The sequence below is a fragment of the Argiope bruennichi genome, chromosome 7 (genome assembly GCF_947563725.1).
Source record: "Argiope bruennichi chromosome 7, qqArgBrue1.1, whole genome shotgun sequence".
NCBI lineage: Eukaryota > Metazoa > Arthropoda > Arachnida > Araneae > Araneidae > Argiope > Argiope bruennichi.
This window is the reverse complement of record NC_079157.1, coordinates 2,597,851-2,617,247: the sequence shown is the minus strand read 5'-3', so window position 1 is coordinate 2,617,247 and position 19,397 is coordinate 2,597,851. Positions and strand designations below refer to the sequence as shown.

Genomic DNA, 19,397 nt, shown 5'->3' with positions numbered 1-19,397 from the left:
ATAGTCTAAGGGAGATGGATAGGGACCTCCTTCTTCTTGCAGCCATAAAATCTCAGATGAAGTGAAGATTGATTGGGGAATCATCATGACTCTGCGTTTCTTTCCCAGTATTAAAATCACCTGGAAGAATTAAAATATTTATTAATTTGAAAATTATTAATTATAGAATATACTTATTATTAATAATTATATATTATAATAAGTATATATTATTATTAAATTTATTATTTTGAAATTAGTTTTAAGAATTAAAATATTTATATATTATCTTATTATTCATATTTTTCATACTTTTAATTAATTTTATTTGTGTCCCAAATAAAAACAATATTGATATCAGCATGATACATTTTCTTATTTGGAACTGATATCGGTTCGATGTTACAGATAGGTTCCCTTAGAAAACTTTTCACTAAGTTTCCATTTCGCCTTCTTTCTGCTGAAAAATATTCTAGACGTTAATTTGTCCTGTGGTCGCATAACAGACGAAACTAAATTGTGATTTAGAATCCAGAATTATGATTAAATCTCCTGATCTACGGACAATTTCAAAATTGAATTCTCAAAACCCAAAGGTCTACGTTTGAGCATATTATTTCATTTCTAGTGTTTTCGAGAAAACTGACACACTCGAGAAAATTTCATTAGACACGATTTTAAATTTCATGAAGCACATGATGTAGTTTTTTCATAACAATTAATAAGCTTTGATATTAGTATTTTGATTAAAGCCTCAGTTGTTTTGACCTGTCATTCTTATAATCATTTATTTACAAATCTTTCAGTGCCTTTGCTGTTGCTTTTGTCTTAATTTAACGTTATTCCTTTGGTATTTTATTTTCTTAACATCTGGCAAATAATTTATATGTTCTAAATATTTAAAATTTTATAATTGTAATTAAAATCTATTGAGGTTTATGTACTTTGAAGAGTTGGTAGGTGACGCTTATATTAAAAGTAAATGATAATAAACTTTATATATTTGTTACGTTTATTAAACATTTTATATTTGAATAATAGACATCAGGTTAGTCTTATAACTATAAAATATAGAGAGTCTTTCAACAAATAATAAATAAAATGTCTAGCGAAATAATGAGAGCGAATGTCGAACGAAAATATTTATTATTATATATAATAATAAATATAATGAGAGTGAAACAAAACATTTATTTGTTAATTCTTCGATACTCCATATAGGATCATTTTAAAAGGTCAGATTGCAAAGAAGCCTTCGGAAACAGGAATAAAAATTGAATAAATCACAATGACTTCTTTAATTGAGAAATTTTATGTTCTTGTACCTTTCAAGAAACTAGTGAGATGGGTTAGTTTCTCTTCCTAATAAAAGTATTATGCCGTCCCTGTGCATAAAAAAAAGTAGACCGTGAATCCATGAGTTCTCAGGTTTGTATTTCCAGAGTGCCGCACATGAGTATTTTGTGCTTCATAGTATACTGCAGAAGAATGAATGTGCATTTTTGCCACTTTATTCTCGACTGATCAAAACTAAAATTTACAATCGCTGTAACAAGTACACATACCAAATTTCATTCTCGAAGTCATTGCGCTTTCAGTTACAGTGCTTACATTTCAGTGAATATGCACACTGACAGCCCCATAAGTGACCCTTTCAATGATTCAATGACTATAAGGGAAAACTGTCTACCGATAGCACCGTAGATAGTTTTAGTTCAAAATTTGATAAAGATTAAAATCTTCATCTCTCTAGTTTAATATGGTCCAAAATTGTATCAATATTGCTATTATATATTTTGTAGTTGTCGTATTCACTTGATTTTAGACGTGCTTCCTATGAATCGATTTCATTCAAAACTAGATAAAACAATTTAGCATAAACTGACTACAAATGGATGGTATTCATTGGATGCAAAGACATTCAAGAGGTTTCTTTTGCCAAACGCGAGGTGTTTCGGGATCGTCGAGTTCACAACAGAAAGACGAAATGGCAAAAAATAGGTTTTTCTGCCTCTGGTTATCTGAAACGTAGAGATTCTACAAAACTTCGAGTTTGAAGTTTTTGACAATTAAAAATAATTCTTTCTTTTCATATACTTTGTATCTAATTAAGTAAAATAAAAAAAATGTAATCAAATTATAAGCTGCTTTTTGAAAATGTATTCACATTCATATATATGGTAAATCGTCAAAAAGCTTTTCCATTGCGCATTGTAACAAACAAAAGCACACAAAAAATTATTTGGAATTTCAGAATCTCGAGCTCTTTAGAGCAAATACCTAAAAATAAAATTTTATTCGCATGAAAACGTATTTAAAATTGTTTAATATTTTTCAAACAAATGCGTTTAAAAGTATTTTGACATAACTGTTCCCAAATGTTATTTCCGTGTGAAGTATAAAAATTTTGATGATGATGATGATTGTCTTTCAGGCCAACTACGCAAGAAATGCCTTATGCAAAGCTTTGTATAGTCGCTTATTTACTTGGTTGGTTAATAAAATCAACGATACAATCAGGGTAAGTGAACTCTTCTACTCAATAAATTTAAAAACATTATACATCTATTTTTGTTCAACAAATTTTAAAACATTATGCATCTATTTTTGTTCAATAAATTTCAAAAATTATACATATATTTTGTTCAATGAATTTTAAAACATTATGCATCTATTTTTGTTCAATAAATTTCAAAAATTGTACATCTATTTTTGTTGAATGAATTTTAAAACATTATGCATCTATTTTTGTTCAATAAATTTCAAAAATTGTACATCTATTTTTGTTGAATGAATTTTAAAACATTATGCATATATTTTTGTTCAATGAATTTCAAAAAATTATGCATCTATTTTTGTTCAATGAATTTGATATATGATATATGTTTCAACGTTCCATGACCTCTTGTCTATTTTTCTGTTCAACAAAAATAACTTACAATGGAACATATTTCCGTATGATGAATTCTTGTTCTTATCAACTCATTTAATGTCTCAAAGGCTCCTTGCCTTATGATTAACTCTGCAGCAATTTTCGACAATTTCTTGGTAGAAAATATTCTAGCTTTGTTCAATGAATTTAAGTCTTAACGTGGAATTCCTTATTTTGTCTCCATGCTCAACAATCATAGTTTGTTATTATTTATATATGGTGTCATGACAATAGCCTAGTCAACGTAAGCTTGGCTCCATGCCATTTGTTCGAATTTTACATAAGAGATCGTTGGGCATCTTCCTCACGAGAATCTAAATCTTTGAAGTCACTACTGTATTCGGTGCGAGATTAAAGTAAAAGCTCAGAGGCTGAAATAGTTGGACTTTCTTAAGTCTTTTCATGTTGCTTGAATGGGACAGATCACCTCTTAAAATTATTCGAGTTACAATCGGTCACTGGCGTAAGAGTTCTTTGCTAATCGAGAATGATGAGTTCGATTCGAATAAAAGCATTTCAAAGAACTTTTTTTATAATATTCATCGCATTGATGTATTTATCGTTTTCTGTTTCATATCTCTGAAACGGAATGAGTCAATATCTGTAACAAAATTATGAGCTATCCATTAGATTTTTATATTGGATAAAAATGTGATAATGTTTCAGTAACAGATCTCCTTTAAAATATTTAAGCGGTGATTTAATTTGTGTGTGAAGTCTATCGATAATAGATTTAAGACAAAGCGAGAGCTATAAGAGGAATTAAATTCACAGATAAATCTAACGGGATGGCTGTAAAATATTGATATATTTCGCAGGAATATTTGCATTAATTGATAAATTCTCTAAAATCTGAACTCATTTTTAATGTTGGCACGAGAGTACGATTTTTTTTTTTCACTTTGTAGCAGAAAAGTCTTTCTATCGAATTATGATCACAGTTTTCCACCTTCAAAATGTTAATATTTTACTGTTACAGTAAATTTCGTATAACTTCATCTCTTCTCAAGTGCGGATGCTATTCTTAACTCCTTTCCCCTTCTGTTGCAGGCAAAAAGAATAGGTAAAAGAAAATGTATAGGAATGTTAGACATATATGGTTTTGAAGTCCTGGAGGTAAGTTATGAAATCACATTCATTATTTAGTAGATAATTTTATTATCATCTTTAAACTATTTTATTATCTTCCGTTTGCATTGTAATTTATTTCTTTATGCAATTTTTACTGAAGAAAGTAATCGGTTTCATTCTCATTAAGCTATATATCCATAATTAATACATAAACCTTCTGCGTTCAATATTAAACAGTTCCAGGTATTAAAAATAAATATTTTCTCAAACCTCTTAATAAAAATTTATTTCACATGCCAATTAAATGCGATGCCGTTATTTCACATGCTTAAATGCGACGTTGAATGTTTTCAACAATTTATGAAGGAAATCAGAGTTGCGATCTAAATAATTCAAAATGTTCGAGTATAACTTACCTTTAAATGCAATCAAAAGAAAAACTACCGATTATTAAACATCCAGATGGGAACAACCGTATCGTACCTATGAAAATAATTTCATTGTTATAGCTACGAATCGGACGAGTTCGAGGATTGCATGAAGTCCGATACAGCGAAAACCGAAATTTATTTACAACAATTATTCACAAATATTTACAGTTAACCAAACAACAAAAGGGAATCCCCAATAAACAACAACGACGGTGACACACCAGCTAATTCACAAAGCACGGAAAATCGCAAATCAGCTCGGATTCTCGGCTGCCGAATTCAAAACATTGACGACCGCGTGCTTCTCTTACTCAATAACAAGTCTTTCTTCGGCTATGGCAGCAAGGAATTTATATATTCTCCAAAGACTCCTGACTTTTTTTGAAAAAAATTAGAGCTTTTGTGACGCCTAAGAGATAAAAATGTCAAAACATTTTGTCGCTATATCGTCAAACTTAGTGTCTTAAACTTTTTTAAGGAAGCAAAATACTTTCAATTTATAAAATTCATAGCATTATATTTGATTACTGTTGGAGAATTTATATATACCAAATTGAAGCTTAATTAATCAAACCACTTTTATATATTTTATCCCCTAAGTGAATGACGCCCTCGACTGAGCATTGATCACTCTTCGCTTATGAAAATTTTCTTCACATGTTTCTTTTTCTCTTTCAGTTCAACTCGTTCGAGCAGCTCATTATTAATTACTGTAACGAGAAACTCCAACAGATTTTAATAGAATTAACACTGAAAGCAGAGCAAGAAGAGTATATCCGGGAGGTAAGGCACCTTCCTCTTATAGAACCTGTTACATGCACAACTTTTTCTCCCCAAACATTTTATCTCGATTTGAATCACATTCATCTGTACATCTTTTTTAGTACAAAGAAATTAGAAAAAGCTCCGTCTAAAAGCTGCTATACGGATATAAAAATGAAAACTTAACACCTATTTTAAATTTAGCACATAATAATTCCATAACATGAGGTATTGAGAAAACATATTATGGAGGTGATGGCCAAGCAATAACAAGTTCGAGTTAGTTGATGTTTGAGAATTTAATAATTGGCAATATAATTACGTTAATGATGATGTACAAATTATGACGAACAAATTGAAGATGGCAAATTTACAGTATGATATTACGGTAATTATGTTCAGGGCTAACATGAAAGTTCATCTTCACATCGTCTCGTCTTGGCGTCAACTGCCAACAACTCTCGTTTCCTCCGCCAGAGGCGCTGCTCAGTGGCGGCACAATATTGTATGCTGTACCCATTCACACACTTTCTCTTTTTTGAATATTCTATTGTAGTAGCTATAAAACATCTCTTCTTCGTTGCACTTTGTAATTCGTTCATCTTTATTTTATTTCTCAAACATTTTTATAGCAAAAGACATCGGTATAGGTTATGGGAAAGAAATACGCTTAAACTTAGCATATACTAAAATTAAGTTTTATTTGTTTCATTTTGTCTGTTTCACTTGATTTTTCTTTTATTTCCTGAATAATCAGAATTTTGATTAAAAATATTGTACATTTCTGTAAAAGGTGAATTGATACATCATTATTGATTAATACTGATAGTCGAAAATAACAAAAAAAATAATCAATGTTATTTATTATTAATTGAAATTATTACAATCGCTAAGAACTTATTTTTTGTGGATTTCAATTTCACTATTTTGCATTATATCAGTAAGAGTATCGCAACTAAGATCTGTTGTAAAATAGATTACTTAAGATGCAATAACAATCTCTTCATTTAAGAATGAGCAAGAGTGCGGAGGATATTTTTCAAAAATTGATGCACAAATGTAAAAAGATCTTTTTTCCCTTTAAATGTCTTACATTCCAAATATTGTGTTATATGAGATTGTCTTCTTCTATGAATTCACATACCTTACCTGCTATTGAAAACTGTACTTAGCCCTGATTGAAATTTAAACTGGAAAAATCTGAATACTTATCTAGCAATTCTATAAAAGCATTTTATAACACACTTTTTTATATTTTTCACTATTCGAAATTTTTTTAATATGAAAATATTGCATTTTTTTCCAATAAATTCCAAATATTAGCTCTATTTTTTCATATTGTGCTATAAATCTATATATAACTACAAAAAGTTTACGTTTTCTTTTTTTTTTAAAGATTTCTTTTATATCTAAGCATAAACTACAAAGTTAAAATGCATCTTTTTCCGGTTGAATTCTTTCTTTAAGGAGATACATTATATATATATATATATATATATATATATATATATATATATATATATATATATATATATATATATATATATATATATATATATATATATATATATATATATATTCTATGAAATATTATAGCTAAACTTGTATTTCGATTTATATAAATAAGAATTTATATTGCAGTACCAATCTATTTTATAATTCGAAAAATAATGTTTATATATATATATATATATATATATATATATAAACGTAAATATTTATATTTAATTATATATATTATATAACGTAATATATTATATAATATATATAATTAAAGATAAATAACTTTAATTATATATATATATATAATTAAAGTAAAATGAGTTCACGATACTGAAATTCGATTGTTTCAGGGTATCCAGTGGGAGCACATAGATTATTTCAACAACGCTGTCATATGTGATCTTATCGAAAAGGTAAGAAATCTTTATCGGTCACCTAAACAAAAACCTATAAATACATAAAAAAAAAACTGTAATAATATTCATCGCGTGTCATGAAGTTATTATCTGAATTATATTTCTAATGTGGCACTTTAAATGGCAATAATTAGAGAATATTTTCTTCTAATCCAGAGTTTCAATACTGTTTTGATGATCTGCTCATGATTTCCCGGATATTTTTAACATCTCCAATAATGCTGAAAACTGCAAAAATAACGATATTGTAGCATATCTTATGCTACTTTGATGGAGTTAAAAATTTCTTTATTCATCTCTAATTACTCCCACAGATCTCCAAATGGAAATGCAAATTTTAATTGGCTCGTCTGTTTCAAATATAGTAAGAATATAGTAAGTTTCAAATATAGTTTTATAAGTATAGAATTTTTTTTTTCAATGAAACTTGGTGTGACCATTCTTTTTTTTTTTTTTTTTTCTATTTTTTTCCCATACCAGATTATGTTGTGTTGTTTCAATAGGCGAGAATCATTTACCAGCTGATAATCGCCAAACCAATCAATCACCTCAGAACTCACTGACAGAGTTTCAAACTTAATAATCAGAATTCTTGGAATTCAATTTTAATATATCAAGCAAATTTTATCATTGGAATCTCAGAAGACCGTCTTGATTGTATTTCAAAACTTTTGCAAATTTAAGTTATAGCATAATATCTAACTGTGGTTCAAATAGTTGTTTAGATGCTGTATACCTGAATTTATGATATCACAAACATGAAGACTTTCAATTCCAGTTTTAATAACCTTTAAAGGAAAATTTTTGACATTTCAACCGGCATATAAAAAAATCCATTTCAATGCGCCTACAGTGATGATTTTCATTTATCACCATCCATGGATGATTCACCCTTGATTTTCAATAATGCAGGCTTTAATCGACGCTACTTGCTACATTTTCATAAAGTTATGTGTTTATTCAATGGATTTCAAAGCGTTGAACGAATATATTTTGCGTTTTATAAAGGACAAATTTATTGACAAGATGTTGATGGTGTACTAATGGTAACTTTGGAAAAGTAAATAAGAGAAAGAATCGAGAAAAATGGGTAGAGAACTCAAAATGCTGAGTATTTTTTTTTTTTACTTGAAAATTATTAATTTTCTAAAATTGTTGTTATTCCATGGCAACCTTTGAAAAAGAAAGAAAAAAAAAAGAAACGGGAAAAGAAAACTTTCTTTAGTATAGCCGAGCTTTCTCTGTATTTTGCAGAACCACCACGGCATCCTGGCTCTGCTGGACGAAGAGTGCCTTCGGCCTGGTCCGGTCAGCGACGAGACCTTCCTCTACAAGCTGACGCAGGCCTGCCAAGACAACCCTTACTTCGAAAGCAGAGGATGCAGGAATTTCGTCGCGGACAGCACCCTCCCCCACCACAGCTTCAGGGTCAGGCACTACGCGGGCGCAGTGAGTACAACTACCTCAGCCGAATTCATTCATTCTTACTTCGTATACTTGTATCTTCACTAATTACATTTTTTTTTCATTTTGACTTCATACTAATCATCATCATCAATTCATCTTTTTTCACTAATTTTTTTTGTATCTTTACAAATGATTACTTTATTTACAGACACGTATATTTACTCAGTATTTCAATATGAACGGCGTGGTTAAATTGTAGCAATAATCTAAAAGATTTTAAAATATTACATCGTCAAAGAAATTTTGCATGTTGTTCCATTTTTATTCATTATTATTACATAGTTTCTCATGTTAATATTACAGGAAATGCGTTAAATGAAAAAAATTCTAAGTTTATATCAAAAGTGTAACCCTTCGAATTGTTTTAAGCGAGGTATTATTATTCAAACTTCGCCTTCAAAGCACAAAGCGCATTAGAAAATCTTCAAATAAATTATAAACTTCTTGTACACAGAAAACGAAGTATTTTGGATATGTATGTCCCACAAGATTTGTTCACGAATATTTTATTATAAAAACTTTACATATGTGTGATATATGTAAAACTTTACATATGGTGACTCTAAGCTTATTTAATGTAATTTCGTACTATTCTAGATAAGATAAGCATCAGATATCACAATTTTAAAGAGTTCAATCAATTTTAGACAAAACAGTGGAGCTTTCTTATACAAGGTAAATAATCCATTTCAATAATCCATTCTCAGAGACTCGTGTCACCGTTTCAACTGAACGGATCTGAATGAAACTTTGTATGTTTGTTATTTAAATCAAGGGACCAAAGTTTTTGATTCGGAACCGAAGAAAAACATTCAAGAACCTAAAAAAATAGGCTGAAATTTTGCCAACAGGTGGAGTCTGTAACGAAATAAAAAAAAAGGTAACGGTTCAAAAATAAAAGAATAAGAAAATATTTTATTTATACACACAGGTGTGCTATATATGTGTACCTTGTCGATCAACAATATGCTGAAAACGTATCACCATTTTACCAATGACTGCACACTGCGTTTCAATAGGAATGAACAAAACATTTGGAGCGATGCTAGTTTTCATATTTGTTTCCTTAATTATTCGCCATTTATGAACTTGATCTTTGAGAAAACACTACAGCCAGAAATCGCCAAAGTTCAGATCTGGTGGCCGTACTGTCCAAGAAAATAGGAAAGTATAAGAGGTGATACTTCTTACAGAAAAGTGAGCTTGAATCACGTTATTTTCGAGTCTTGCTATATGATCAAATGCATCGTCTTGCATTAATACTGTAGCGGCCAAACAGACTCCTTGCCTTAACGCCGGGAGAGAAAGATCATCCAGGTTCTCTTGTACAGATCATGGTGACCTTACACCTAACGAACAAGGAAATTCACTCTGAATCCACACATGCCGTGACGTCTATGTAGTCACAGCACAGTTAATCTAAGTGAAAATGAGCTTCATCTACCCATAAAGTATCTGAGAGTCAGTCATTGACTTGAATCCTTGACAGAAAACGCAGAGTAAGATCAAGACATGCATTAGTAATCTTGCTATTTCATTTATTGCCCAAAATGCATCTTGTAAGGGTATAACTGCGGAATTTTGAGTAAAATAATGAGATCGATTGCACATGAAATGTCCAATACTCGTGATTCAGCTGTTGCAATTGCAGCTTCCACTTCAGCTGCCGGCTCCTTTAAACGTCTTCCGATCCCAGGTGTAACATCTAGAGAACCAACTCCTTCAAACTTATATTTCACGCTTTCAGAAGCATTTCCGGACATGGGTCCTTTCCTTAAGTATTTCATCTCCTGGTGCAGAGTACTGCAGGAGCGCTGCTCACATTCTGATAAAACAGTTTCACAATAATTGCGATCTTTCCCGTTGGTCAGCGGCGTGTCCACTGCAAGTAAATGATTTCTCCAAACCATACGTATCGTTTTTAAAAGGAAATTAAATGAGCTACGCAATAGAAAATGGCTTTAAACAGTAACGCGCCATTAACTGAAAAAATTCCAAATACCTACTAAACTTAACTCCTTTTCAAACTATGACTCTATGGTCTAAGTAACAAATATTTGAAGTTTCATTCAGATTCGATCAGTAGAAACGGAACTACGACTCTCTGAGCACCGCCTGTTTAATGTTAACCACCTTGTTCTTCACTGTTCTTTCTTAAATTACCTTCTTAAAATAAATATATATTCATTTAATATAATTATCTCGTATATTGGTGATCATCAAGCACTTATCTCATCTTATTACAGGCAAGAACCGATGTTTTCAGCATCACATGTCAGCTTTCGATTCGATTTTGTATTTAATCTTTTTAAACACACACACACACACACACACACACACACACACACACACACACACACACACACACACACACATATATATATATATATATATATATATATATATATATATATATATATATATATATATATATATACAGTGGCTCAAAAAATTGAGAGTGCACGTTACTTTTACTTGATAAATCCGACTTTCAATATAAATAACACATTACTGGGAAGTGCAAACATGTTTTTTTTTTACACATAACAAATGGTTTAATTTAGAGTAAAAATAAAGAAAAATCAACGAAAAATTTCTAAATTGAAAATTTTCAGAAGCATTTTAAATAAACATACGCAGAATTTTGCCTCAAAAAATTGAGAATACACCAATGAAATTTTTGCAATATCACGCATAGAAACAAAGTGTCACTATTAAGCTGCATGTCTTTTGGCTCTTATAATGGCCTCTAAACGTCATGGTACCGATTCGACCAATTTTTGGTGGTATCTGAAGATATTTTACCCCATTCTTCTTGCACCACTTGTTTTAAATGGGTTTTGTGTCTAATTTTGGGTTTTTGGACCACTGCTTCGAGTGTGGCCCATAGATTTTCAATGGTATTGATATCGCGGTACTGTGGTGTTGTGTCTAACTGCTGTTTACAATGAAAAAGACGCCATATTTTGACGTTACGTGCATTCTGTTTGGGGTCGTTGTCCTACTGGAAAATGAAATTTCCATCTAAACCCAAATGTTTAGCACTTTCCTTTAGATTGCTGTGAAGTATGTCCAAGTAAACCCTATCGCTTATAATGCCATCTATAAAAATTAAATTTTCTACCCCGGATGAAGCCATGTAAATTCAAATCATGACGTAGTAAGCATCATGTTTCACTGTAGTATGTAATTTTTTTGGATCCAAAGCAGTATTAGGCTTTCTCCATACAGAACGATAACTGTCAATGCCAAAATTGTTACTAAATATTAACTACTAATTCATTACTAAATACAGCTTTCTTCCAAGGGTTATTGGTCTTCAATTGATGAGTTTTTACAAATTTCATATGCTTTTTCTGAATTTGCAAAATGATGAACGGCTTCTCTCTAACATTTCGACTTTTATATCCAGCTTATCTAATGGTATTTCGCACAGTTTCAGCACTTACACTTCTGCCTATGATTTGAAAAGTTTCTGCAACAAGTTGGATTAACCATATGGTCGCATCAATCTAAAGTAAAGTGTTAAAAATTTGGGTTTAGATGCAAATTCCATTTTACAGTAGGACAACGACCCCAAACATAATGCACGTAACGTCAAAATACGTTGTCTTTTTCATTTTAAAAGGCAGTTACACACATCACCATAGTACCTTGAGATCAATGCCATTGAATATTCTTGGGCCATACTCGAAAAAGGGATTCAAAAACCCAAAATTAGAAGCAAAACCAAATTAAAACAAGTGTTGCCAGAAGAATGGGGTAAAATATCTTCAGATACCACCAAAAATTGGTCGAATCGGTACCATGACATTTAGAGGCCATTATAAGAGCCAAAAGACATGCAACTTAATAGTGACACTTTGTTTCTAAGCGTGATATTGCAAAAATTTCATTGGTGTATTCTCAATTTTTTTGAGGCAAAGAGTTTTTGAGTTTTTCGTCGATTTTTCTTTATTTTTACTCTAAATTAAACCATTTGTTATGTGTAAAAATAAAAACATGCTTGCACTTCTCAGTAATGTGTTATTTATATTGAAAGTCGGATTTATCAAGTAAAAATATGGTGTACTGTCAATTTTTTGAGCCACTGTATATATATATATATATATATATATATATATATATATATATATATATATATATATATATATATATATATATATATATATATATATATATATATATATATATATATATATATATATATTCTCGTGTTCCTGTGGTTTTCAGCTGCTTATTTTACTGCCTTCTCTACTCTATTTAAGAAATTAAGAGATCGCTAAGGAGCGGTCGTCTGATTGCATAGATTACCCAAATCATAGACTTAAATCGTGGCACTGGATCTATTGAAACTCCTTAGATTTCAATTTTTATGGTTATTTAAAACTACAAAATAATTGCAGATTATAGCAATATTCTACACTCCTCCTACATAATTATTGCGAAACTAAGATAAAAGCGGGAGGACAAACACAAGGGACTTTTTTGATTAAGCATTTTGTGCTCGCTTTGTCAAAATTATCCAATGTACTGATCATTCATTGTGCTTTGAAATATCTACCTTCACAATGTTACACCAAACCATACAAGATCTCTCCCAAGAACAACAATACGGTACCTTTTGATTCTAAGTGACTGCTTCTGTGTGTTAATCGAGCTCTATTTTGCAGGTGACTTACTCCGTGACGGGTTTCATTGACAAAAACAACGACATCCTCCACAGAGACCTTTCCCAAGCCATGTACAAAACAGACCAGCCTCTTCTCAAGACTTTGTTTCCAGAAGGTGAAGCTTATGAAAAATTTCTTAAATACAGCTTCTGTATTTTTACTCATATATTTAAAGCCACTAACATTTGCATTCTTGTAGGAAATCCCAGGCGGACGACCCTGAAACGCCCCACCACAACTGCCACCCAATTTCGAATATCACTCGGTGCATTAATGAAGAGTATTCAAGGACGAAACGCTCTTTACGTTCGCTGCATCAAGGTGAGGCATTCGATCGCTTGAGCGATTTTTTAATGAAGGCATGTTCAAATATGAAACTCACTAATTGTAATTTATATGGAGTACAGTCTAGCTAGCCCAGGCAGTTCTTGTATCCACTGGAGAGAATACATTATATTCAATAAAAATAATTTAAATATTTTTTATTATAATTCTTTGATTCTAAAACTACGAGTCACTTTAAATGGATTGAAACCACAATTAAAAGTCGGTGTCCTTGCATAGGGATAGCGCAACTTGCCCGTCATCTGGGTATCCCGAGTTCGAATCCCGGTTCAGGCATGGTTGTTCTTCATTTGTGTTATGTGTGAGGCGTGTGAATGTGCCCCCCCCCCCTGCAAAAAGGGTTGAGCAAGCGAATGTGGGAGTTTCATCTTCATATAAGCTAGAAGTCAGACTTCTGCCCTTGGGTGCTCAAGGGTCTTTACCCTCAGAAGCTATTGCAACCCCTTTCCGTGGTAATGCGGACACGACATCATCAAAACCACAATTAAATTGTTAAGAAAAGATATTTTCACGTAGTTTCTTTCAATAATAATTGCTAAGATTCTCGAGCTCTTCACCTGCTTTTCGCAAATATAAAACTTTTATAAAATGACGTTACTCGTTTAAAGCGTATTAATTTTATTTACAAATATCTTTTCTGTGAAATCCACTAGTATTTTCTTGGTAAATGCCATTCAGAATAAACCTTTCATCAGTTACCCGATAAAGATTAAGGATCAGTTAACTGAAGGCAAAAGAATTCTCAAAGTTATATAATAAACAAAGATGGAAAAATAAATGAATCAAATTAACTTTCACAGGTAAAACGACATACTTTTCTACAAGTCCAGTAGAAGTAAAAAAAAGTTCACCATCAATTAGAAATAAGGACTTATTCAATGCCAACTTAACTTTAAGATTTCAAAAATTGCCATTTAGGAGGCAAATGAAAAAAAAGCATTTTTAAATATTATGTTATATTTGCGTGCAAAAAGTTTTCGGCAAATATGATTCTAAAAATAAAAGCAATTTCATTTAAAGAGCCAATAGATCTGCTGTGAAGTAATGGAATTCTGTTTCCTTCTGCAGCCGAACGAGCTCAAGCAACCCATGATTTTCGAGATGGCTCTCGTCCAGCATCAAGTCAGATATCTCGGGTAAGTAGCATTTGCGATTGGCGTCTTTCGTTCGTTGATGGCGTAACTCGTTGATTATGCCTTCCACTCCGTTTCAGGTTGATGGAAACGACGCGGATGCGGAAAAGCGGCTACGCCCACCGTCAGGACTACGAGTCGTTCCTTCAGCGCTACAAGATGCTGTCGCCCAACACCTGGCCCACGTGGTCCGGTCTGCCTGTGGAAGGGGTCACCAACCTCCTGCGATTCAGTCCCGTCCATAACTCTGACTACTGCTTTGGCAGGACCAAGATCTTCCTCAAAAACAGCAAGACCGTAAGATCATTACTGCTCTTAACATTGCAGTTTTACTCTTTTACTATGTATTCCTGCTGATACTTTGCTTAAACATTATCGTAGGTTCCTAGATACAGAATCAGGGATATTTGCATTTTGTGGTGTGAAGCATACGTAATAGGAAATGCGAGAGATGCCCGTTTGCAAAAATATACGAAAAGTAATTCTAAAAAAGAAAAAAAAATGTTACACCACGTCGTTTGGGCTTCAGATAAGGCAATCATAAACATCAAGTTTATGATTCCCTCAACATAAGCATGAGAAGTTAAACTAAAATTCAATATAAACAATATTCCCAGAAATACGCTCTTTGCTAAAATTGACTAATTCACTAATCTGCCTTACTATCACATAAAAGAAAATTCACTATTAATAGTTGCAATTATCCAGAAATGTCATAAAGTTTTTTCCCATCAATACACATGATCATGTAATTACGGCCTCCAAAATTCCCTGAGACATAAAATATTTTATAAAAATATTACAATATCTGAGATATCTGAAGCTCTAAAGCTGAGATATCTAAATTCGAATAAGTTATATCTCACTTCTCATTGTTTCTATTGTCCCACCATATAGCACATGCTCATTTAGCAGAATTTAATAATTAGTAGTAAAGATTTGTTCCATGTTCCATATAAAGTATACCGGTAAACATTTGCTACTGGCCCCCTTGGGAAAAGTAAGAAAACGAATCTGGAGTTCTTTGAGAAAATTGTTCAGCTGAATATAAGATAAAATAATGAATTGACAAGACTTTCATAACTGTGCCTTCTCTGAATGCGTCTGTACCATAAGTACTAATCTATATCCTTAACGAAAACAGTTTCAGATAAAAATCATTCCGTATGAAAATTAAGGCAGAGTCGTTTTCAAAGTTTTCTCTCTATATATATATATGAGTATGCTTTATGTTATTAATATGGAAAAGTATTCAAGTCGCTGAAAAAAAAATTGAAATTTAAACTTAATCAGTACAAATTTGTGAAATGTGTCCATGTCGAAACTATTTCTATAGTAAGTGTTATCTTGACTTTTACTACCGTGCTTGCTTTGTGAATTCAAATTTCATAGCAGTCTTGTAGATGTTTCTTGAAAAAACATATTCCTAGTTTAAAGACAGATGAATGAGAATGAGTACTGCTCCAAAGATGTTCAGCCGATGCATATTATGAAATAAAATCCTCTAAGACAAGCGACATTTTAAAAATCCCTCAATTACAGATGAAACCACGTTGAAGACATCAAATGTAATGCACATCAAATGTGCAAAGAACTTGATACAAAAGTTTTAAGTATAAGATCAAACCCTTCTAATGCATTTTCATGACCAATAGAAGGCTTAGAAACTCCTTAATTGTCTTCCTCATGTGTTGTCCGAGATATAAAATCTCCAGCAGCTCACCTTTTCATAGCTGTTATCATAAGAAAACTGTAAATGGATGTTATACATTAATAAAAGAAGAAAGGACATTGATCCTACTCTGGTTCTAGGACTTCTGGCAAAACTACCTCTAGTTTTATCATAAACGACACATTCATCAGTAGAAGTTGCTATTTTGTGTTTGGTGAAGGAATGTTGTTTTTGAGCATTTTAAAACTCTACAGAATGGCCAAACCATGACAGATGACATATGCTAGCCGTCCCAGTTAGTGTGTTGTCGAATTGCACTTTTACATGAAAAAAATAAATTATAGCAATTTTATAGTTACTGAATAGGTTATCCAAATCAGGCTTCTACGCTTATATACGAAAATGTTATTAGATAAAAGGACAACACCGTTTTTTTGTGTTTAAATCCTTTTTTTTAATCTGTGAAGGAAAGCTTAAACCGAACAGTTGTACTTAAAGAAAAACCTATAAAATGTAAAAATGCAACGGTAGCTTGTTAGGAATAAATTTTAAAATAAATGCAAATGTAGAAAAAGTATTGATTTTTTTTAAAATTTAAGCTAAATTTTTGGAGTTTACTTAAGTATGTGTTACGTAGAAGGGAATTACTGTAAAAATTTTATTATTGATATCTGCATTATTTTTTTTTTAAATTTGAAGTTTTTTTAAAAAAATCCCTTTATAAAAAAAAGTTCTCACAGGAATTTTTGAACAATCCTTTTTGTTCAAAAAAGTCAAATGATTTTTTAAAATAATTTTAACACCGTTCTGAAAGATTTACTAATTATTCCCTTCTATATAGCATATATTTTTATGGCATTCAAAAAATTTCAATCTTTTTTTATAAAAAAAAAAATATCTTTTTGAATCTGTATTTTTTGTAAGTTTATGTCAAACCTAATTTAGCTACCATAAGTTTGATATCTCATTTTATAAGCTTTAAGCCTACAGTTACTAGCTCTAGACTTTTCTTCTCATATTAATATCCTTTTTATTTAAACGCAAGAAACAGTTCCATTCGACTTTCAGCCACACACCCTCCTATCTGGTAAGATATCCGCATGCAAATTTCGATGCATGTTTTGGATAAACAACTTAATTGAATTGTTGTTATGCACTTTTTTCACATTTTGATGTCCTCCATGATAATTCGACTGGGCTATTAAAGCTTGCAGTTGCGTTGTTCCAGCAGCAGGGAAGGAGTTGTTCTTTTTTCAACACCAGAACGAAAGCGACCAGACATGTGACCAGCACACTTTTGGGAAAATTTTGTTTCAACGACTGCACTGAAAAGCATTACTTTATGTGACTACTAATTTTTTTTTTCATGACTATCATTTGCGTAAGCAATTTTTTTTTCAAGTAAGACGTTATCATACGGGAGATGGTCTAATTTTTTTACTTTAGAGACGAAAATGTGTGCAAATTTTGAATATATTTATAAACTTATCGCTACATAAAATACTTTGGCTAAATAAAATGCTCTGCCTAAAATCACAGTCAGTTTTTTTTTCTTGCAAACAAAAACAGCACTAACATTTCTAGAAACCTAACGAATTAATTTAAACGATTCTATTCAGAGAGCAGTAACTATAATCAGTGATATACGAACGAAATCATTCCTAAAGTCACAATATTCCATATTTAGAAATCCTGATTATAATCTCAACGTATTTAAAAATAGCGGACTCAGTTCATGCTCAAGTGGTATACATCCAATGTATCGGTAATTTTAGTTTAGGAATCCACTGTTGTCTTTCAAGGCATCATAACACAACATGAAAATAACATTGCAAATTGGTATTAAACGACGAGTCTTTAAATTTTTCACGTGATTTTTCTCTCTCCGTGAAGCGAGTCCACGGATATATTTTAACAAGATTTAAATTTGAACATCAGCACTCGATTCTCAACCTAATAAAATGCTAAAAGGAAAAAATGTCATTTTATTTGATGGAGCTCATTCTAATTCCGTAAGGAGGCCATAGTAGAATCCTGACATCTACCTGCACATACGTTACCCGCGCAGACCCTATGAATATTAAATCCATAAGGGTTTTCCTTCCCATTATGATATGGAAGTCGAGATGTAGCGATGCAGACTCCAATGCCTTCCTCAACATCTAAGCATTGTTTAAAATTCTGTAGTGCATTCCGAAACAGTCTTTATATTTACCAACTGGACATAGTTCAAAAATGAATGAGCGACAAAAAGTGAAAGCGACTCACCGACAATGCCTGTCAATCGAGCTGAATTACGACTGACAACAATGACAATTACGACGCGTTAAGCGTCGTTCCAACTATTAATTTGGGCCGATTGTGGCCTGGTAGTAAGGTCTCGACTCCAGAATCAGGGTGTTTCAAGTTCGAGGCTGAATTCCACCGAAAAACCGTCGTGTAAGCGGTCCAGATACACGTTAAATCCGTCGGGGCCAAACGCCCTTCCACTAGCGTGGCGTGGGGTGGTCGTTTGGAGAGGGAGTGAGCAGCTCAGATGACGTCCTCCTCATATGACCACGGTTTAAAATTACAAGGTCCATCCCAAAGTAGCCCTAGTGTTGCTTTAAAACGCGACGTTAACGTAACTAAACCAATCAACTATCAGTTTGAGATGTGACTGGCTGGTACGATGTGATAATGATTCTGTACAGGTAGTTCAATTAATTTTAACTTTTCCCTAAACTAACAAATTAAAGTACTTATTCCAAATTATGATGTGGAGGTGCTCGTGACCACTTTGTCACATCGCGGAGCTCCGAAACATCACGACGTTGCCGTTGCCATGGTAATAGTGATTTCAGATTGTTTTCTTGCAGCTGTACGAGCTGGAGCGGTTCCGGCAGGAGAGCCTGCACGACCTGGCAACCCTCATCCAGAAGGTGTTTCGGGGCTGGGTGCACAGAAGGCTCTTCGTGCAGATGAGGAGGAGTCAGATCATGCTCGCCACCAACTACCAGGCATGGAAGGTAAG

The 19,397-nt window shown here is 32.2% G+C and overlaps 1 protein-coding gene across 1 annotated transcript in view; it reads left to right on the top strand.

The window, feature by feature from the left end:
• The window catches only part of LOC129976617 (unconventional myosin-Ia-like), a 310,401-nt gene that overhangs the window by 264,700 nt on the left and 26,304 nt on the right, over nucleotides 1-19,397 (top strand). The window contains exons 13-22 of the mRNA XM_056090265.1: nucleotides 2,414-2,500; nucleotides 3,962-4,027; nucleotides 5,092-5,196; nucleotides 7,029-7,091; nucleotides 8,349-8,543; nucleotides 13,235-13,349; nucleotides 13,434-13,555; nucleotides 14,648-14,715; nucleotides 14,793-15,009; nucleotides 19,243-19,392. Coding sequence (XP_055946240.1) covers nucleotides 2,414-2,500; nucleotides 3,962-4,027; nucleotides 5,092-5,196; nucleotides 7,029-7,091; nucleotides 8,349-8,543; nucleotides 13,235-13,349; nucleotides 13,434-13,555; nucleotides 14,648-14,715; nucleotides 14,793-15,009; nucleotides 19,243-19,392 — 1,188 coding nt within the window. The remainder of the gene's footprint in view (nucleotides 1-2,413; nucleotides 2,501-3,961; nucleotides 4,028-5,091; nucleotides 5,197-7,028; nucleotides 7,092-8,348; nucleotides 8,544-13,234; nucleotides 13,350-13,433; nucleotides 13,556-14,647; nucleotides 14,716-14,792; nucleotides 15,010-19,242; nucleotides 19,393-19,397) is intronic.